Here is a 22,387-nt window from a genome sequence, read left to right as displayed (position 1 = left end):
GGCAATGCTGCCAAATACTAATTGAGTGTATGTAACACACTGGGAATGTGATGAAATAAATAAAAGCTGAAATAAATAATTCTCTACTATTATTCTGACATTTCACATTCTTAAAATAAAGTGGTGATACTAACTGACCTAAGACAGAGCATTTATACTAAGATGAAATGTCAGGAATGGTAAAAAACTGAGTTTAAATGTATTTGGCTAAGGTGTATGTAAACTTCAAACTTCAACTGTAGGTACAAAGACTTATAGCATAAATATTGCATACAAAAGTTAAATACTTTTCAAAAGTTCATGCTTATGTTCCTCCATGTTACTCAAAGTTTATGCTAAACTGATTGGCTGTGAAGCCATGGTTTCTCAGACAAAATTAAATAGTACATACTGGTAAAAAAAAAGAACAAATGACACCAGACATTTGCTTGAGACTCCTTTCAAGTAAGCTTTAATATTGTGCACGAGAGACTGAATCTGGATGTCTCGAGCTTTCCTCGCATGTATGTTGTGGTAGGAGGGGTTTATGTGGGGGGAGGGGTTAATGGAGATGAAAGGGGCGAGGCATAATCGTTTATATTTCTTTAACACTTGCTGCTTCTCCTCTACACTTGATCTGCTAAGGCAACACAATAGACATCCTCTCTGGAAGTTGTACCGTTAACAATTAGGAATATGCATTTTTCTTCCATGTGCATTATAAGTCAATGTGCGGTAGCCCCCTCCAACCCTCTCCGCTCCCATAATGCCACAGAAAGTCAGCGGTGGAAATGTCTCGCTCAGCTTCCAGAAGGGCTCACAGCTTAACCTTATTTTCATTGATTTCTTTTTGTTGACCACTCGCCTTTGCTTTTTTCCTTCTATTGTGCCTTTTGAAATGAGGAAATAAAATGTCTGGATTCTGTTTCCACTCTCTTTGTTGTGTTAAAGGGTGCGGTCTATAGGCCCATCTCTCATCTTTACAGTAATACAACATGGAATACCATTGCACAGTTGACCCTCATTACTTTTCATACAAAATAACGAGTAGAAACGTACCAGCACTAGTGGTTATTGTACATACTCATCGCAATCACTAATTACAAAGGGGAAAAACCTAAAATAAAAACATATGTGAAACTAGTTATATACTATTTTTCTTCTCGTACAGGTGAATGCCTCAGAAATACCAAGCAGCACATTAAAAAGGCATAATGTGGTGGAATAAATACAATATATTTAGCAAGAAAATAAAATTGGGCACAAAACAAGTCAGACAGGTGTCGCACAGTAACTACCAATTAACTGCAGTTTAGAAGGGAGAAACAGAGATATAGTCACTAGTGAGGTCAAACTGCTTGGGCATCACTTTGCGTGAACCTTTCAACCTTTGGGCAGTTTCAAGCAGAACATGTCACTTCCTGACCTAGAATGGTGCCGGTGCATTTATGCTACTAAAAGTCCATGAATAGTGTTTTGAATGAGTAGCTTTGTCCCAATATTTGTTAGAAGAGCATTTGATTATTAATCGAGTGGAATGCCAGCGACATTTGCAATACCGTGTTCAAGACTGCATAAAGCAAACTTTATGAGAGCGGGCTTAAATTGAGTGCAACTGAAAAATGTGTGGTTCTGTCAGTCTACGCTGTATATTTGGGTTCTCAAAGGTAATAAAAGGACACAACATAAGATCCCTTATGTAAATTCTATGCAATAAACAGAACATTTTAAACTGCAGTGCTAACGTCATCATTGAGCTACGCTACTTGAAGGAGGATTGTGAGAATGGCCAAAATAGTGCATTATAGGAGGAATGATTTGATTAGGGCTTTGGGATGTGTAGAGTTTTGCTTTTCAACACAGATCACGTCATTTGATCCCTCCTGTATTGGGAAAGGAACCTATTGTCTGTGAAAAGTAAAAAATAAGCTTGTTTTTTCTTTTCCTTGTGAGAATAAAAAAGGTTTTTCTTTTTTCCCTAAACATTAAACTTCAGTGGAGGCAAACAATCTACAAATGTCAACAATAGAAGGAAAGAGAACTCCAAATGAAAAAAAAAAAAACACAGTATGACACATTTAAACACACTTTCTGTACAGAAACTCAAGACTATACAATACCTGCAGACATTATGCTGAAGAGTCCTGTTTTATACAACTCTATGAACAATACAACTCAAAACATTCTCTATTTTACTGTACATGTGGAAAAAGTATCTTTGCAGTCTGTTCTTCCAACCCCCTTTAATGGTAGTTTAGCAATGGAATTGAAATTTTGCGGCCCATTGATACAAATGTTTTCATATTATTGCAATGGTCAGTTCTCACCTCTCGTTATTAACAACAATTTTGGAATACAGGAGTTTGCCTTGGGGAGGGAAAATGGAAGTATATTTTCTCTATGTGTCGTTTCAACCAAGCAATACAGCAGTAGCCTCGAATAGCAGTAAACTCTCTTGGGCCCGACACTTGGGGCGCCCGCAAACTCAAGGAACACCAGGATTATGTCCTCTGCCCCCTCCATTTACAATGTCATATGTTAATTCTCTTTAGTTTGTTTAGTCTTCCCAAAAGTCACTTTTCACAGCTTGAGCTCGTTAGCCACTTTGGACGCGATATTCTTGAAGGCGATGGACGTGCCTGAGATCCGCTTGAAGCGCACACCGTTGAGTGAGAGGCGTGGCAGCTTGCACACCTCCATCTCCCATTGGACCAGGCTGTCCTGGCGGGCGTCGCCGTGCACGCAGAAGAGCATGAAGCGCTCGCGCTGCTCGTAGTCGCAGTTGTTTGCGTCCAGGACCTTCCGGATCTCGCGCATCATGTCGCCGGGCTCCATGGACGAGGTGGTCTTCATGCTCCAGGTGAAGCGCAGTGAACGGGGTTTGGAGTCCCGGGATCCGTCCTCCTTGGGTTCCCCTGATGCGCTCCTGGAGAGGAACAGAACACAGACAATAGTGTTAATTGAATGGGAGATAAGTAGGTAGACGCAAAAGCAAAAATGTTGGTGAGGTGTGTAAGGATAATATGAAATTCTAGCTTGATGCATGCCTGGCAATATATTAGCCTTATTAATAATGAAGCTGTTGTAACTCTCTGGCTTACTACTGAGCACTGATAACACTATCTCGTGACAAACACCAGCTGCACTGACACTCCAGACCTTGAGTAACAGGAACAAACCAGCACACACCCCAAAATCCTCCCTTTTTACACACACACCAAAATCCTCCCTTTTAGCTGAACAGTGTGAGACAGGAACCAGCGCACACACAAAATCTCCTTCCTAGCCGAACATTGTGTGACTGAGAACGACACGACGAGACCCGGAGGAACGACAGACGGCTCAACAGGACCAATCCAAGAAGACAACACCTCAACTGTGGCCAATCAAAAGGGGGACTTTCAGACTCAACCCACTTTTCTGTACTGTACTTAACATGCTTGCAATCTGTTATCGGGGCTCTTTCTGATGGTTCTTTTGTGAGGCCAAATGAATGAGCCCGTATACGTTGTACCAGATATCTTTACTCTGAATAAACTGTCGCTTGTCATATAATTGACCACCTTGTCCGAATCGATCCTTGACCGACTCGCCCTATCTACATATCCCATCATCAACAGGTGCTGACCCAATTATTATATATATATTTTTTGACATTTCCTTTTTAAAGAGTCATGTGACTCGGAGTATATAGAGTGTGCGTCAAAGGGCAAAAGGCAACACACAGAACTTGTACAACCCATGTGTTCGAGACCCCATTGTAAAACGGACAACTGAATGACAGTCAAATATATGTTATTCAAAAGATTGCGCGCCGTGTAACACACACTCAGAACAGACACTTCTAGACAGCTTAAACACACAAAATGGCCCACCAAGGTCTAGCAAGAGCATGGTATTCAGGGTCACGCCATTTAGGCACAAACACCACCACTGTGTGACTGAGGGCATGGGGACAAAGTACACACATAACACAACAACAAAGAACAGCACAACAAGTACCGGTACGATAACAACAATGAACTAGTCATTTAAGACGGGAGACGTATAGCCACACCTAGAATTAGTCCACCTTCCGCCATCACAGTGCTAACTATACTCCACAACATGGAACAAGAATGAACCGGTGACATTGGCTTTCGATCCTGGGACTAGTAGTGACCCTCATTGACATGCCATGCTTTTATTTCGAGGTTGTTGTTACTTTTTCTGCGGGCGGCCGTGCCGATGCCTCACCTTGGGGGGTCTGTACTGCCACTGGCCTCTCCTTCAACCGTGGCCCTTTGGGAAGCAATCAGAGTTCAGAGTTCAACAGAGCAGTGGAAGGGGGTTGTCAGTGTACACACAGACGATGGGTAGGTGAAAGGGAAGAAGGTGGGATGGGGTCAAACCTACAAACATACACGGTCACGCGACTCAACTCGTTCTGGGGAGGCAACTGGTGAGACTGCCAAAAAGGCCAACATGACGTATATCGGCAAGCTAGCTAAAAACGGACGATGATACAACGTGGAAATCATGTGAACGGAGAGCGAGATGGATGACAGAAGACATCTACAGAACACACAACACACTCAAACCAAAGAACGAAACAAGAAGTCGGAAAGTGAGTGCAGGTGTCTGCATACTCCAAGGCATCACAGGCAAGGCCTCTCTGGGGTCTCAATCTCAGTCTGTTAGTGGTGCAGGGTCAGATAGCGGGGTGGATAATGCGGGGGGGTGTAGGGTTTAGGGGGAGGAGTTAAGGAAGGGGGGGCTGGCACCAGGGTGTGAATGGTTGCATGTCATTGAAGAGGGCTTGGATTGTGAGGAAGAGAGGGTGTGGCGGGTGTAGACATGGTAACCATTCTGTGCGCTCCTACCTCCGGCCAGCCCTGAAAGACATAGTTCTAAAAAACAAAAAAACAATGAAAGAAGGAATTTAAAAATAAATTGGTTATTTTCTTTGAGTGTAGCTATGGATGGAAATAGGGAGACCTAAAAGGACGTTGTGGGAAAATGTTGTTCAATGACTTTCTCGTAATGTGGCAGAAATGTAAAAATCGAATGGTGATGGATCCACTATGTCAGCAAAGTCGATCCCAATTTTGCATTAAGAAATGATGTGCTTAAATACACATAGTGCTACATATGCTTACAGCAAGACCCCTAAATTCACTATGGGCTGATTGAAGGCACTAAGAACCAACCAGTTCATACTGGTTGGTTCATACCTACTACACATGGAAAGTCTGATTGACATTAAACTATAAGAACAAAAACAAAACATTTAATCTAAAAAAATATTTCAAAATGTCTTCATAAAAAAAAATACACATGCATTGATTGCTACAGCAACATATAATGAGTGTATAGAACCGTTCAGTGACAGGTTAGTTTGTCATGCCCTAAGGGTGGAGCCCCTGGCTGGTGATAAAAACAGCCTCGTTTTACCCAGTGCCCTTGACTGACTGCAGCACGGTCACAGATACTGCAGACGCCGCAGTCTCTGTGTGTGTGTATGTGTGTGTGTGTGTGTGTGTGTGTGTGTGCATAAGAAAGAGAGACTGCATGCATTTCTATATGAGTGTCTGTGCCTTTGCGTGTGGTCCTGCAAGTGTATCTGTAGGCAGACCACGTCTCTCTCAGAGCAGATCCTGGTCACCGCAGGCTCACCTAGGGGAATAGGGACTGGCGCTCCGGGGTGAAGTTTACCCTAGGTACAGATCTATGATCATCTTTCTCTTCCTCAAGACTTACCTTAACCATTAGTGGGGAAAATGCTAAACTGACCCAAGATCAGTGTCTAAGGTCAACTTTACCCTTCGTAGTGGTGTCCCCTGCTAATGCAGGATTGAGAGAGAAAGAGGAACCCAATCACACTTTCTCTATTATCTCTCTCCACACTCACTCAAAGCAGCCTTGTACCTTACACAGTACCCTACAAAATAACTAGATATACTGGCTAGTACAAAATGTGCAGCTGTTACTTTCAATATCAGATGCAAAGGCTGGGTAAATATGGCCCTAAGGAAGGGAAACATGTTACATGATGTGTAGCAAGTTGGGGTCAATTCCATTTCAATAAAGTCAATTCAGGAACTAAATTGTAATTGCCGTTTACATGCTGAATTGAAATGGAATTGACACTAGTCCTGCAGTGTAATATTGTAAATATCAGACCTGGGTCAAATACATTGTCAGATACTTTTAAATAATGGAGATCCGCCCGGTAGAATAGAACCTATAGAATAAAGGATAAATCAAGCGCACCTAAAATACTTGAAGGTAGGCTATCTGTCTATTTATCCCAGGTCTGGCAAACACATCGGTATGGTGCATTTCCGTCCATTTCCACTGACCTGCGGACAAACTTGGAGGTGATCTTGCTGATGATGCCCGTGGAGGTGCCCCTGCGCGCCTGGGACAGAGCCCCCGTGTCATGGGAGAGCGTGGGAGAGGCGGGTGGACCGTTGTAGGTGGCCGAGCGGCGGTCGCGAAGTTGGGCACCGTGGAAGGTGGAGCGGCTGGAGGAGCCGCGGGGGAAGCGCGTGCGGTCGGGCGGCGTGGCGGCCGTGCTGCTGCTGATGCTGTGCGCCGACGGCGAGGCCGTGGGGGGGCTACGAAGGTAGAGGAAGTAGAAAGAAGTTTAGTGAGAGGCAAGAAATACCGATAAGAAATATCACCTAACATAAATACATTGGTAGTAAGAGAACAGTATAAAGTTACATCTCTCACTTTTAGGAAATACACTGCTCAAAAAAATAAAGGGAACACTAAAATAACACATCCTAGATCTGAATGAATGAAATATTCTTATTAAATACTTTTTTCTTTACATAGTTGAATGTGCTGACAACAAAATCACACAAAAATGATCAATGGAAATCAAATCTATCAACCCATGGAGGTCTGGATTTGGAGTCACACTCAAAATTAAAGTGGAAAACCACACTACAGGCTGATCTAACTTTGATGTAATGTCCTTAAAACAAGTCAAAATGAGGCTCAGTAGTGTGTGTGGCCTCCACGTGCCTGTATGACCTCCCTACAACGCCTGGGCATGCTCCTGATGAAGTGGCAGATGGTCTCCTGAGGGATCTCCTCCCAGACCTGGACTAAAGCATCCGCCAACTCCTGGACAGCCTGTGGTGCAACGTGGCGTTGGTGGATGGAGCGAGACATGATGTCTCAGATGTGCTCAATTGGATTCAGGTCTGGGGAACGGGCGGGCCAGTCCATAGCATCAATGCCTTCCTCTTGCAGGAACTGCTGACACACTCCAGCCACATGAGGTCTAGCATTGTCTTGCATTAGGAGGAACCCAGGGCCAACCGCACCAGCATATGGTCTCACAAGGGGTCTGAGGATCTCATCTCGGTACCAAATGGCAGTCAGGCTACCTCTGGCGTGACTAACCCACCGCCAAACCGGTCATGCTGGAGGATGTTGCAGGCAGCAGAACGTTCTCCATGGCGTCTCCAGACTGTCACGTGCTCAGTGTGAACCTGCTTTCATCTCTGAAGAGCACAGGGCGCCAGTGGCGAATTTGCCAATCTTGGTGTTCTCTGGCAAATGAAAAATGTCCTGCACGGTGTTGGGCTGTAAGCACAACCCCCACCTGTGGACGTCGGGCCCTCATACCACCCTCATGGAGTCTGTTTCTGACCGTTTGAGCAGACACATCCACATTTGTGGCCTGCTGGAGGTCATTTTGCAGGGCTCTGGCAGTCCTCCTCCTGCTCCTCCTTGCACAAAGGTGGAGGTAGCGGTCCTGCTGCTGGGTTGTTGCCCTCCTACGGCCTCCTCCACGTCTCCTGATGTACTGGCCTGTCTCCTGGTAGCGCCTCCATGCTCTGGACACTACGCTGACAGACACAGCAAACCTTCTTGCCATAGCTCGCATTGATGTCCCATCCTGGATGAGCTGCACTACCTGAGCCACTTGTGTGGGTTGTAGACTCCGTCTCATGCTACCACTAGAGTGAAAGCACCACCAGCATTCAAAAGTGACCAAAACATCAGCCAGGAAGCATAGGAACTGAGAAGTGGTCTGTGGTCCGCACCTGCAGAACCACTCCTTTATTGGGGGTGTCTTGCTAATTGCCTATAATTTCCACCTGTTGTCTATTCCATTTGCACAACAGCATGTGAAATTTAATGTCAATCAGTGTTGCTTCCTAAGTGGACAGTTTGATTTCACAGAAGTGTGATTGACTTGGAGTTACATTGTGTTGTTTAAGTGTTGCCTTTATTTTTTTGAGCAGTGTAGTATCATAGGGCAATGAAAAAACATGGACATTATAACAAGTCATTTCTCCCAGTTCCTGAACCCTCCATTGTCTGATACCCTCGCTCAACTCCTACCCGTAGGTACTTCATTTAGATCGGGGGGGGTATAGGCTAGTGTTTAGCAATTTATATAACTTGGGGCCCTTCCTACTTTGGACTTCAGCCCCCTCTCGCTCTCTCTAGCCCCCTAGCTCACCCCTTGTACTCCGCGTTGTCGTCTATGGGAGGCAGTGGGGACTTGATAGGGTGGCCCGATGCCGACATGGACTTGACGTGACGCGGACGAGTGGAAGGGACAGCTGAGGTTGCCCCTGGCGATGGTGAGGAGCCACTGGCCGAGCCTGACATCTCAGTCAGACTGAGGGAGGGAGAGGGAGAGAGAGGGAGAGAGAGGGAGAGAGGGAGAGAGGGAGAGAGGGAGAGAGAGAGAGACAGAAAGCGAGAGTGTGAAAAGGATGGTGAGAGATCGAGAAGGGAAAATCGAGTGAACGGGGAGGGTGGGGAAGAGAAATAAGGTGAAAGATAAAGGGGTAGAGAGAGGACAAGAGAAGGGTCACAGGAGGAAAAGTGACAAGGAAAGGAAAGCGGGATAGAGGGGTAGAGAGGGGAAAAGATCAGGGAGAGAGTCAGTTCTAGTCACACTCCAAGGCCTATGTATTTACTTTGTAGTTACATAGGCAGGTAAACATTATCAGAAGCAATCAAATTATCAACAGCAAACAAAGTTGCCGTGGCAGCAGCATTGGATACCCATCGCCCTCCTCACCTGCTGTCCTTGCCATTGGGAATCGCCGTGTAGTGATCTGTGCTCGACCGCTCACACACATACGTGTTCCTCCTGGTCATAGCGTTACTGTTCTGTGGTTCACACACACACCCTTCAATAACTTATTTCACAATACAAACTATTTCTGTTCTGACAGTCCCACAAAATAAAAACCATAATAGAAGCGAAGCGTCTTGTGACTGGTTACGACAGTTTAGTCTGATGGGTTCTAAGTTACTTTGGGAATGACCAACTTTCCAGTACATTTTGGGATAGAAAACTACTTTCTGTGCCCATCATCCCCTGCTTACTTGGAGGAAAAAACTGCTGAAACTTTAGCCCCCTGAATATTATAAAACATATCCTGTATAACACTTTGACCCCTCACCCCTGAGGCGGTGGATGACTTCTTCCTCTCCTGCGCCACCAGCGGCGAGGTGGGCACGTCGGCCTTGGAACCGGCCGTGCCAAGCTTGTGGGCGGCATCGCCCTTGTCGCTCTCCACGCTGTTGGCCTGCGCCCGCTTGGTGTAGGACATAGACGGGGGGATAGAGGGCGCCACTGAGGAGCCACAGAGCAATGACATGATTAGTACAGACTTTATTATTCTTTATTTAACATGGGAGTCCCATTGTGGATTCCGCAGAGTTAGGGCAAATACCATTTAACTTCAGTCAATAAAGAACATTTATATAATAATGACAGTTGAACAGTTGAAACTACATTTGTATATTTTATTGACTGGCTTGAATGGTATTCACCTAAAATTTCTACTGGTCTTCATTAATTAAACATTTCCATTGCATGTACTATAGTAGGCAACATGTAAAGAAAGCTCTGCTTGCACACAGTTCAAATGTAAAGGGAACTTCCTTAGGCTAATCAGTTCAACTTAAAGAGATATTTCAGAATTTTGGCAATGAAGTACTCTCTACTTCTCCAGAGTCCGTTGAACTCGTTCAGTTTGAAGGAAGTTGCCAACTACCATCAGCGCAATTGTTAACTAGCGTTAGCAAAATGACCGGAAGTCTTTAGAGCCCCACAGTGGAGGTGTCATAATACCCATAAAACCTAGAGGTCAAACTGGGAAAGGGTTCCAATCGTTTTTCCATCATTCATTTTTACCATAGGGAATTTTAGAAACACATAAAATAAGGGCTGTTTCGTGTAGGCTTACCTTGGCGTGGCGTTTTGATAACTATGTAAATCACTCTCGTACAATTGTCAATATATTCTATTTACTCTCAGATTCAAAAATACTACAAATTCCTGCATGTCATCTCTAGCTGACACCTTTGCTAACAGGTAGTGACAATTTCAACTTGCACAAGACATTTCACAGAATTGCACATTTAAAGAAACGTGGCAAATGTATTCATCACTAAATTTAGCTAACAGATAGTTAGGGGGGGGAATATATTGATAAATGCCACCTTGTCCTAGAAAGATTTACATTGTTATCAAAACATTACGCCTACTTGAAAACACAGCCCTCATGTTAAGTGTTCCTAAAATACTCCATGGGAAAAAGAGAATGGAACCATTTCCTTGTTTGACCTCTAGGTTTTATGGTTATTATGACTTACTATATAGACAAGGACTTTGCAACCCTGTTCCTGGAGAACTACCCTCCTGTAGGTTTTTAATCCAATCCCAGTTGTAACTAACCTGATTTCAGCTTATCAACCAGCCAATTACAGTGCCTTCAGAAAGTTTTCATACCCCTTGACCTATTCCACATCTTGTGTTACAGCTGACATTTTTAATGGTTTAAATTGATTCCCCCCTCACCCATCTATACACAATACCCCATGACAAAGTGAACATGTTTTTAGAAATGTTTGCAAATATATTGAAAATGAAATACATTAATATCTGATTTACATAAGTATTCACACCTCTTAGTCAATACATCTTAGAATAACCTTTGGCAGTGATTACAGCTGTGAGTCTTTCTGGCTAAGTTTCTAATAGCTTTGCACACCTGGATTGTACAATATTTGCCCTTTATTCTTTTTAACATCCTTCTAGCTCTGTCAAGTTGGTTGTTGATCATTGCTAGACAGCCATTTTCAAGTCTTGCCATAGATCTTCAAGCGGATTTAAGTCAAAACTGTAACTTGGCCACTCAGAAACGTTCAATGTCAGTCTTGGTAAGCAACTCCTGTGTATATCTGTCCTTGTGTTTAAGGTTATTGTCCTGCTGAAAGGTGAATTTGTCTCCCAGTATCTGTTGGAAAGCAGACAAGGTTTTCCTCTTGGACTTTGCCTGTGCTTAGCTCCATTCCGTTTCTATTCCGCTTCTTTTTATCCTAAAAAACTCCCTAGTTCTTGCAGATGACAAGCATACACATAACATGATGCAGCCACCACCATGCTTGAAAATATGAAGAAGGGTACTCATTGATGCGTTTGCCCCAAACATAACACTTTGCATTCAGGACATAAAGTTAATTTCTTTGCCACATTTCTTGCAGTTTTATTTTAGTCCCTTACTGAAAACAGGATGCATGTTTTGGAATATTTTTATTCTGTTGAGGCTTCCTTCTTTTCACTCTAATTTAGGCTAGTATTGTGGAGTAACTACAATGTTGTTGATCCATCCTCAGTTTTCACCAATCATAACCATTAAGCTTTGTAACCGTTTAAAAAAGTTACCATTGGCCTCATGGTGAAATCCCTGAGCGGCTTCCTTCCTCCCCGGCAACGGAGTTAGGAAGGACGCCTGTATGTTTGTAGTGACAGGGTGTATTGATACGCCATCCAAAGTGTAATTAATAACTTCAATGCTAGTGACACACAATTTCAACTTAACACATTTTAAATTCAGGCTGTAACAACAAAATATGGAAAAAGTCCAGGGGCGTGAATACTTTCTGAAGGCACTGTAAGGTGCGCTACATTAGAGTTGGAGTGAAAACCTACAGTACGGTAGCGCTCCAGGAACATGGTTGGACAGAGCCCTGCTGTAGACTTCCATTCATTGCGCTTATGCTAGTTAGCATTGGCTCGCAAAACTACCTCCAACTTCCTTTAAACTGGACACAGAGACATAAAAATGCCAAAATCCAGAACTCTTTAAGCTACGATTTTCCATTATATAATAATAATATTTTCTGTAATAATGGTGATAAAACTAAAATCTTGTTTGAGATTCAAGATGGTCGACAATGTTGTCCTTACCATGGTCACTGAAGCGCCGCTGCTTCTGGTTGGCCGATATGCTGCGTGTGACCTTGGAGTGGGCTGGCGATTGGCTGGAACTGTTGTTGGCCTCGCTGCTGGGCCGTGACCTTTGACACAGGTTGCTATTGGACAGCGACTCGCTCCCCTCAAACTGTCCAATGAAATAGGGGGGGGGGGGGGGGGTCATTGCACACATTATAACGTGGTGGTCATGTAGACTTGAAGGTAGACTGCAATATGACAGCCGTGTGGCGAATTCCTCCTTATAGAAATCAACAAGAAAATTCAAACCTACCAAGATCGCCACTATTGGCTCTTCCCATGCTTCAAGGGAGGGTGTAAATTGGGAAGAGGAAATGATGGCAGTCTTGGCAGATCAGAAATTTGTTGATGTCTGTAAGCAGGAAGTTTCTAAAGTATAGTCATTTTGACCTCAGACTGTCAGTCCTTTATCCATAAATCCCAATAAGAATTTTAAAGTGGATACCCCTTATCTCAGCTTCATAGCAAACCAAGTAGGGGCTGCCGTTTTGTGGTTTACGAATAAAGGAATAAGTCTTTAATGTGTGTATCCATAGGATACATATTGTTTGTGAAGTCTGTCATTAATTAGTATGGCTATAGCGCATGTCTCACCTCGGCTGGTTTCCTGCCCAAAAGGAGGTAAGTGGCCATGGTCTCGTCGTACTTCTGTCCCGTTAACGCATCTGTGATGTCCTCTTTGGGGAAGCCCATGGTTATCATCAGTTCTGTAAGGAGAGGAGGGAACATAACACACTATGAATGACTTAATGACATGAAAAGGGTACTGACATAATTTGTTGTCTAATTCGAATGTCACACCTGAAGTTCCCTTTAGAATAATAAAGTTATTGTATTTTTTAAAAATTTTGTGGCATGGAAGTGATCTTTTCACAAAATACAGCTTGTTACAAAACAGCCCATAAGTGAGGAAGGGAGAGTGTCCAATCAGACGATTACAACATTGGGCGTATGTGACTGACCTATCCGTTTGGTGTCGTTCCAGTCGGGTTCCGGTTCCTGATGGGGCTTCAGCTCCTCCTCCTCATGGCCCACGTTCATCCAGCGGTCTCTCATGATTTGCTGAGGGGGAGACAGACGGTTAGATGGACCAATGGACAAACAGAGACAGAAAGATAGACAGAGAGGGCGAAACAGATTCAGCATAGTGAAAATCATGAGGCTTCGTACATCTATACGCTCAAGTTGGATTTAGTAAGATGTAGAAAAATTTAAAAAACTCGGAAAAACACAAGTGTTTCAGCGACTAGAAGTCATTGGTTTAACGTGTCTTCTTTAGTTTCATGAAGGCAAGCTGTAGACGTGAACAAGAGATTTCTTTATCTACATGTCTGTATGAGCACGCACATGTGGTATGTGTTTGAGTCTATAAGTGTTTTTCCGTGCATGTGTGTGTGACCGTACATCCGTGCATGTGTCAGTGTGTGTGTGTGTGTGTGTGTGTGTCCCTCGCTTTCTCGCTTACCTCCAGACTGCTCCGTTTGCCAGGGTTGAGCACCAACAGTTTCTTCAGCAGGTTTTCACAGTCTGTAGACATGTAGAAAGGAATACGATACTTCCCTCTCAGCACGCGTTCTCTCAGCTCCTATGGAGGGAGATAGAGAGTAGAGGTTTGGGGTTAGGGGTCAATCTCTAGATATGTACGAAGGAGTACGATACCTCCCTCTAGGCATTCTCTCTCAGCTCCTACACAGGACAATTAACAACAATAACAGGGGATGAGACTTTTTGACCAAAGGAAGAGACTTTACCCCTCAACACTATTTGTCAGGAAAATGTCAAATATGTCATTCGAGCATGTCAAATAGTGTTACCAAAAACAGTGTTTTGTTTTGCAGTACTGTATAAGGCCGATGTAACTTCAAGTGTAACCAAAAACTATTTAGCACTGAGAACTGTGGAACAACTGACACCGCAGAATTCAACAATGGTAGCAACTGAAGGAGACTGATGTGTCCCACATTGGAAATAAGTGGCTCCACACACGTGCACACGCCTCCCCTTGGGAGAATCAAAGGGCAGGGATCTGCTGATCAGCATAAAGCACGACCTCCAGGCTACCATCCCTCTCGCTTTCTCTTTACATCTGTTCCATACATCCATCCCATGCCCCACCACACACACACACACGTTCTTCAAGCATGTAGGCCTATCACAGTTGTAAGTGAGAATAAGCATTGGTCTGAAGCCGAACAAGGAAATTCACATGAGCACCAGAATGCCTATTCTACCCATGCTCTACCAAGGTTTTCAAGCACACAGCTTTGACCTACTACAGTAGCTATGTTGGTATTGTACTTCAAACTATGTGTAGGCAGGTTGCTTAGGATTCAAACCTTCTCAAACAGCCTAATTCACACTCTTAGAGGTGCTTCCACAATAATGTGATTTGTAACGCATGCAAGGTAAAGTATTGGATTCTTCACACACCACAGTAGGACATCCTATCCTATTACGCTACCTTTTCATGTTTTTATTATTATAATGAAAACAAGCTTCTCTTTCATACTTACAAGACCACCAGGCTTGATTGAGCTGTTTTGTCTTGTAGTAATGTGGTGCATGCCTGTAGTTCCTTAAATATTTCAGCAAAACAGGTATTTTTTTATATATTTATCATAATACCATCCTTTTTTGGTCAGTTGGTGCCCAACATAACATGTGGTGGTGTGCTGGACACAGTATCTTAGAGAGATAGTCCGTCCGCATTCCTGATTTCTGTTAGCTTACCTGTGTAACATTGACATAAGCTCAGAACCACTTGTGTTTCAAACATGGTTGTGTTTTATAAATTCCTGTGCTGAGCAATGACCTACTACAGTAGCTATGTTCATTAGCTCTGTCAAAATAATGTGTGGCTTAAAAGTTGTTTGTTCTTGTATTTCTCTTTGCAGTGAAGATGGTCGCGCAAGAAAAATACACCTTTACAATATATAGTATATATCTAAAAATGCAAACAGCCAAATGAGATAGATATACACTACTGTTCAAAAGTTGAGTCACTTAGAAATGTCGTTGTTGAAAATAAAAAAAAATGGCCCATTAATAAAAAGAAAATCATCAAATTGATCAGAAATACAGTGTAGACATTGTTAATGTTGTAAATGACTATTGTAGCTGGAAACGGCCTGGAGTGGCCTAGCCAGTCTCCAGATCTGAACCCAATAGAACATCTTTGGAGGGAGCTGAAAGTCCGTATTGCCCAGGATCTGGAGAAGGTCTGTATGGAGGAGTGGGCCAAAATCCCTGCTGCAGTGTGTGCAAACCTGGTCAAGAACTACAGGAAACGTATGATCTCTGTAATTGCAAACAAAGGTTTCTGTACCAAATATACAGTAGCATAGGTTTGTTCGCATACACTTCTTATGACTGGCAGCATGGTGCAAGCAGCTGTATTGTTTCCGGGCAACCGACCCGGTGTTCGAACTGAGTTTCTGCAAAAAAATATGTTAACATTGTCAGAAATGCTACAAAAAGGTAGCACATCGTTGTTCCTTAACGGATGGAAATGTGCACGTGAGAGCGATAAATTATACATCTAGTAAAAACCTTTGCACCCACAAACTCAGTCAATCTGGCATTTGTAAATTCATGGTCACTTTATGAGGGGGGGGTTAAGTGTGTTGTGTACCTCCAATAATGTTGATTGAATCATGTTTATTGAGATTGGTGTCATATTGGCTTAGATATGATGATATGGAGATTTGAATTTAACAGCTTCAACCAATACACGTGACTATCGTCGCTTCTATAATAGCATGACCCATAAGCCCCATACAGAAATTCCCCCAAAATCCCAAAACATACACACAACCACCCCTCACCAAACACACCTTCAGATTCTGTCCGTCAAAGGGCAGTGAACCGCTGACAAGCGTGTACAGTATGACCCCCAGGCTCCAGACGTCCACCTCGGGCCCATCATACTTCTTCCCCTGGAACAGCTCCGGGGCGGCGTAGGGCGGTGAGCCGCAGAACGTGTCCAGCTTACTGCCCAGGGTAAACTCGTTGCTAAAGCCGAAGTCTGCAATCTTGATGTTCATGTCTGCGTCCAGGAGTAGGTTCTCAGCCTGATGGGAAATCGGGAGAGGGGGGTGAGTAACTATGTATATGAGAGATACAGCAGTCAGACAGAAAGACAGACGGATATACATTGATCGAAAGACAGAGTCAGAGTCTGTCTCTCAATCTGTCGATCGATGTCTACTCAGACATACACTCAGACAGTGAGTCACAGACAGACAATGTGTGTGTGACCCTTGATGGATCAAAGTTTCAATGCTACAGCAGCATGTATGGTATTGGTTTTCACCTTGAGATCCCGGTGGACGATCCTCTTCTGATGGCAATACTGTACTGCAGAGACAATCTGAAAGAGAGAGAGAAAATTCAGTTGTAGAAGGACCCTCATGGTGTACATTTTTGTTCTACCCCAGCATTAATACACCGGATTTAACTAATCAACAAATTACCAAGCTAAGCTAACAAATCTCAATGGTAGATTTAGCTGCTACGCTAATCGCTCTACTGACGGCTAATGAATCTCTACAGTTAGTCCGCATTAGCCGCTAAGCTATGCTACAAATTAATTAGTCCCCATTCCCAGCAGAGGTTGGATTGCGTTAGCCTCCTAGCAATAAGGCTAATCAAATCTCTCCTCAGTCCTAGAGATAGGGTACTCTGTTTGAATGCCACATAGATAACTCATCCTTCCTCCCTCGAGGTATGCCAACGCTAATCATCAATTCTGACAGGACTGGATAGGACAACACTAAAATGAAGTGGACACCACATATTTCCCAGGGGCGTATTCATGAAGTAAATCCAGCGGCAGCGTAGCCTAGTGGTTAGAGTGTTGGACTAGTAACTGAAAGGTTGCAAGTTCAAATCCCTGACAAGATACAAATCTGTCGTTCTGCCCCTGAACAAGGCAGTTAACTAACCCACTGTTCCTAGGCCGTCATTGAAAATAAGAATTTGTTCTTAACTGACTTGCCTAGTTAAATAAAGGTAAAATAAGGTCCTTATTGTCTCATTATTATCTAAAAAAGCAGATCCTAGATCAGCAGTCCTATTCTGAGACACTTAATATAGGCACTGATCTGTTAGCTAAGGTGACCAGATTTTAGCAGAGCGAAAAATGGATTACCCCTATACAGTAATCATAGCCTATCTTGTCTTCTTATCTTAACTTCTTAATCGTAGCCTATCTTGTCAATTTTTTTTAAAATCACCCAAGTTTGGTAACTATGCTGTTGGAGGCACTTTCTGGTCATGGGCATGGTCGTTCATGCAGTGGTTACAATGTTGGTTATCACTGATAAAATAATCCCATAAAAGGCCCGTGCCAAAGCCGCAGAAGCAAACGAGCTGGGTACAGTGAAAGACCGCATTTTTACATGAAAAATCTGATTGGATACAGAGTTTGATTATTTAAATATCAGCCTCCTTTTAACTTCAGAGTTGCTTTTTTCTTCGAGGGCTAAATCAGGGACTAGCTGGTGGCCTGTCCCTGGAATTGGGCACTGTCCCGGAAATTGTGGACGTCTGGTTACCAAAGAAAAAGGTATTTGAGTAAGGTTAGACTTTTGCGCACTTCCATATTGAACCCCAGGTAGATCTGAAAGGACTGGATAGGTGTCAGCAATATAGCAATAGATTGATCTTGCGCTCAATAGTTTTTTTGCCTTGTTCCTTACATGTATCCAATCACTTCAGATCTACAAATGTGCCGAGGTGGGTAGTGGATAGGGGCTAGGGGTTGTTTCTGGACAGGGACATTGACCAACACAAACATGTTATACTTGGGAGAGACACTTCATAACGGATAGTGCTATGCTTAAGGGCTAACACTAGAATCTAGGGGAAAGGCCTAGGACCCGTTTCTAGATGGGGCCATTGACTAACCTTACATACTTGAGGGGAAATCCTAGCTTCCACTTAAGTCAAATTTTCACTTAGTCACGCACGGATGCTGCGATGCCAAAACACCACCACTAGAGGCCAGTGTGGGTTGACAGACAGAAGTGCACTAGGGGAGTAATAAAGTATTTCTACTGTACTGTATTTCTGCTTGGTGAATCAGCATGAGGTCTGTTCGCGCTGAGTAACAGATATGGGAATGTCATTGAGGACACACATATGCTCGCGCACACACACACACTTTACTGAGATGTTATCAACTCGCACACTGCCTGGCTTGTAGAATACACACAAACTGTAAGAGACATGCCCAACCTCGCCTGTAGGACTCACTGACATGACACACACCCTAATAGCCAGTTGCCGCCGATGACGTGGATGTCGATTGAGGAAGCCCCCCCGCACCTCTCTGATTCAGAGGGGTAGGGTTAAAAGAGGAAGACTCATTTCAGTTGAACTACTGACTAGGTCGCTCATTTCCCTTTTCCTGTAGAACATGAACATACACACACACGCAGTCATACACGTGCTGTCTGTTCCCAGGAGGTCATTAGCTCATCTATTTATTCTGAGCACGGACCAGTCTCCTGCAGTGCCTGTGTCAGGGAAGGAAGGGGTCTCCCCCCGCTCCCTCTTTCTCTCCTTTCCCCCCTCCCCACAGGAGATTGATGACAGAGGATATGGCTGGTGACATTGCTGCACCTCTCCACACAGCAGTTTTAGTTTTCAGCAGTGTGTGCGCATGCACGTGTGTCGCTGTACTGTGTGTCAGTGTGTGTTAGCGTACGGGAGTGTCCGTGTGTGTGTGAGAGAGTCTGCAGTTGTGTGTGTGTGTTAGCAGTAACTCACCTGGCGAAACTTGGCCCGAGCCTCCTTTTCCTTCATCCTTCCATGTGCAACTAAGTAGTCAAATACCTCACCTGGATGGGGACACAGAGCGAGAAAGAGAGAGGTCTGGAGTGAGGAAGGAAACCTCTATCGCAAACCAAAAAGCTTCAGCAGCTCCGGGTCCTGGAGAGCCGCAGGTGTGCAGGATTTTGTTCCAGCCCAACTCTTAACACACCTGATTCAAGTCATCCACTAAATTGGAATATTAAATTTGTACCAGAATAATTATAATAATTTGGAATCTTAGCTGGTGTAGAAAAAAATGGCTGCACACAATGCGGCTCTCCAAGACCTGGGAGATGTCTACCACTGTGCTAGTACAATTATTCTTAAAAGGTGCCCGCAAAAGATACAAATGTCTCAAAAGAAAGAGAATGTGATCTTAATGAACCGGGAAAATATGATTTTGGTCAAAACATATTTTTATCACTCGCCCAATAAAATACTGTGCATGGAGGCGAACAGAGTCCTTTTTGATTCATCCATCGTTTTGTTCATACTCACCACCACTGGCGTACTCCATTATCAAATAAAGTGTCTTCTCAGTCTCAATGACTTCAAACAATTTAACTGGAGAGAAAGGGAGAGAGGAGAGAAATAGTGGATGAGTGAGGATAGCCAATGAGAACACACATCCTGTCAAATACTAGCTGACAGACGAAAAGGGTGCATCTACTGAGCAAAAACAAACGCAACATGAAACAATTTCAAAGATTTTACTGATTTACAGTTCATAAGGAAATCAGTCAATTGAAATAAATTCATTAGGCCCTAATCTATGGATTTCACATGACTTGGCAGGGATGCGGCCATGGTTGGGCCTTGTAGGGCATAGGTCCACCCACTGGGGAGCCATGCCCAGCCAATCAAAATGAGTTTTTACAACAGAAATACTCCCGCAGGTGAAGAAGCCTTATGTGGAGGTCTTGGGCTGACGTGGTTACACGTGGTCTGTGGATGTGAGGCCGGTTGGATGTACTGCCAAATTCTCTAAAATGACGTTGGGGGGTGGCTTATGGTAGAGAAATGAAAATTCAATCATCTTTATTTATTTTACCCTGTTTTCTCCCCAATTTTGTGGTATCCAATTGGTAGTTACAGTCTTGTCTCATCGCTGCAACTCCCATACGAACTGGGGAGAGGCGAAGATCGAGAGCTGCGAGTCCTCCGAAACACAACCCAACCAAGCCACACTGATTCTTGACACAATGCCCACTTAACCCGGAAGCCAGCCGCACCAATGTGTCAGAGGAAACACCGTGCAACTGGCAACGTGTCAGGGTGCACTGCGCCCTGCTCGCCACAAGTGTCGCTAGTGCACGATGGGACAAGGACATCCCTACTGGCCAAACCCTCCCCTAACCCGGACGACGCTGGGCCAATTGTGTGGCTCCCCATGGGTCTCCCGGTCGCGGGCGGCTGCGACAGAGCCTGGACTAGAACCCAGAATCTCTCGTGGCACACCTAGCACTGCGATGCAGTGCCTTCGACTGCTGCGCTACTCGGGATGCCGAACATGTAATTATCTGACAACAGCTCTGGTGGACAGTCCTGAGGTCAACATGCCAATTGCATTCTCCCTCAAAACGTGAGACATCTGTGGTATTGTGTTGTGACAAAACTACACATTTTAAGTGGCCTTTTATTGTCCCCAACACAAGGTGCACCTTAATCAGCTTTTTGATATGCCACACCTGTCAGGTGGATGGATTCTCTTGGCAAAGGAGACATGCTCACTAACAAAGATGTAAACAAATTTGTGCATAAAATTTGAGAGAAATAATATTTTTGTGTGTATGGAGAAAGAAAAAAAACTATCAAAGCCATGTGTTGTACAAAGAAAGTGATTCATTCCTCATTGCTCTGGATGCATAAAGGCTCTTTCAAACGCACACACACGGGGTGGGGGGGGGCATGATGTGTGCGCGCACGCTTTTGACTTACACACAAATACATTTTTCAATGAACTTCAGCGAAACCACACCAACCCCTTCCATCTAGCCATCTCCTGCCATGACAACTCCAGCCCCACACATGTAGACACATACAGCTGCCTAACAATGTGGAGACCAGCACACCGAGTCTGTTTCTACATGTAAAGGAATTAAATGACCCCCTTCCTGTCACACTCATTTCATTACTCTGGGCATAGAACGGGAAAAGAGAAAGGTAGTAAAAGAATGAAGCTTTGATCAGGGCTGGACTGGAATTTACCTGACTATTACAATATAATGACAATTACTTAATTGTCAATTTTCTTAAGGAAACAGATTTGTCTTCTGCTTTATTGAAACTCCTCAAAAACCCACATGCACATCCCAGGAGCCGTTTAGAACCTAAGTGACCTGCGCAAGGGCACAACGGCAGAAGATGGCCTCTAAGATTCCATATCGGCAACTGCCTGCCCAACCCACCGCACCCCTAAACTATCCCACCTAAAAAAAATGAGCCAGCTATCAAGAGCAAAGCCACCCTAATAAATCGCCAGCCTTGCCCACCCACTCAACTAGCCTGGTCCCAGATCTATTTGTGCTCTCACCAACTCCATAGTGGTCATTGTCAACCCAAACATGTTTGACATGACAAAGAGCTGGCATGATAGCTAAAACAGACTGGCGCTCAGGCTACCACTCAACTACTGCTTTGACATACTCCGATCAGGTCAGAGGTGGGGATGATTTGGATTAGTTCTAAAAATGGGAATCGAACAACAATAAATTGAACAGCAATAAAGGAGGTAGTGAAGACATTACCATGACTGGAAACTAGGGATGCACAATATATCAGTGAACATATCGGAATTGGACGATATTAGTTAAAAATGCCAACATTGGTATCGGCCCGATGTCTAGTTAACGCTGATGTTAAAAACCGATGTCAAAGCTGCCGTGCATACCTATACAACGTAGGTACATAATGACAATGACTACACGTGCAACACAGCGTTCCTAACCTAGCCCACAATGTCTGCTGTGTGGATCGAGCAATCAACAAGTCGAGCAGTCATTTGAAAGAGTAAGAGAATTTCAGCGAGACAACTCTAAGGCAAAATCCATTAAAGCTAAGATAATAGAATTCATTACCCTTGACAATCAACCGTTCTCTGTCGTTGGTGATGTTGGCTTTCGCTGACTGGTCAAGCACCGGTACACACTACCAAGTGCGCTATTTTTCAGACGTTGCCCTACCGGAGTTACACAGTAATAGAGTCACTGCTATTAGCTTCATGACATACACACTATGGAAAAAGATACAGTAGCACTGTCAAAGCTGTGAAAAACAGTCTGCAAACAAGCAAACACCGGCCACGAATGATGTGTTTATAATGCCACG

The 22,387-nt window shown here is 43.9% G+C and overlaps 1 protein-coding gene across 6 annotated transcripts in view; it reads right to left on the bottom strand.

The window, feature by feature from the left end:
• Nucleotides 1-435: 435 nt before the first annotated feature.
• LOC115142651 (serine/threonine-protein kinase MARK1-like) overlaps nt 436-22,387 on the bottom strand; it is an 82,489-nt gene continuing 60,537 nt past the window's right edge. For 2 of the 6 annotated variants that reach the window (XM_029682266.2, XM_029682267.2), the window contains 15 exons: nt 19,559-19,624; nt 19,016-19,086; nt 16,557-16,613; nt 16,078-16,314; nt 13,710-13,829; nt 13,207-13,306; nt 12,839-12,951; nt 12,200-12,353; nt 9,405-9,577; nt 9,017-9,108; nt 8,447-8,608; nt 6,321-6,578; nt 4,842-4,868; nt 4,216-4,260; nt 436-2,905 (listed from right to left, as the gene is read on the bottom strand). In XM_029682266.2, the coding sequence (XP_029538126.1) occupies nt 2,560-2,905; nt 4,216-4,260; nt 4,842-4,868; nt 6,321-6,578; nt 8,447-8,608; nt 9,017-9,108; nt 9,405-9,577; nt 12,200-12,353; nt 12,839-12,951; nt 13,207-13,306; nt 13,710-13,829; nt 16,078-16,314; nt 16,557-16,613; nt 19,016-19,086; nt 19,559-19,624 (2,021 nt within the window). In that variant the 3' untranslated portion in view covers nt 436-2,559. The remainder of the gene's footprint in view (nt 2,906-4,215; nt 4,261-4,841; nt 4,869-6,320; nt 6,579-8,446; nt 8,609-9,016; nt 9,109-9,404; nt 9,578-12,199; nt 12,354-12,838; nt 12,952-13,206; nt 13,307-13,709; nt 13,830-16,077; nt 16,315-16,556; nt 16,614-19,015; nt 19,087-19,558; nt 19,625-22,387) is intronic. The other 4 variants (XM_029682268.2, XM_029682270.2, XM_029682269.2 and 1 more) reach the window with 2 other exon arrangements.

This window comes from Oncorhynchus nerka, linkage group LG15 (assembly GCF_034236695.1).
Source record: "Oncorhynchus nerka isolate Pitt River linkage group LG15, Oner_Uvic_2.0, whole genome shotgun sequence".
Classification (NCBI taxonomy): Eukaryota; Metazoa; Chordata; class Actinopteri; order Salmoniformes; family Salmonidae; genus Oncorhynchus; species Oncorhynchus nerka.
Note: the sequence above shows the minus strand (reverse complement) of the source record. Positions and strands in the feature narration are given on the sequence as shown.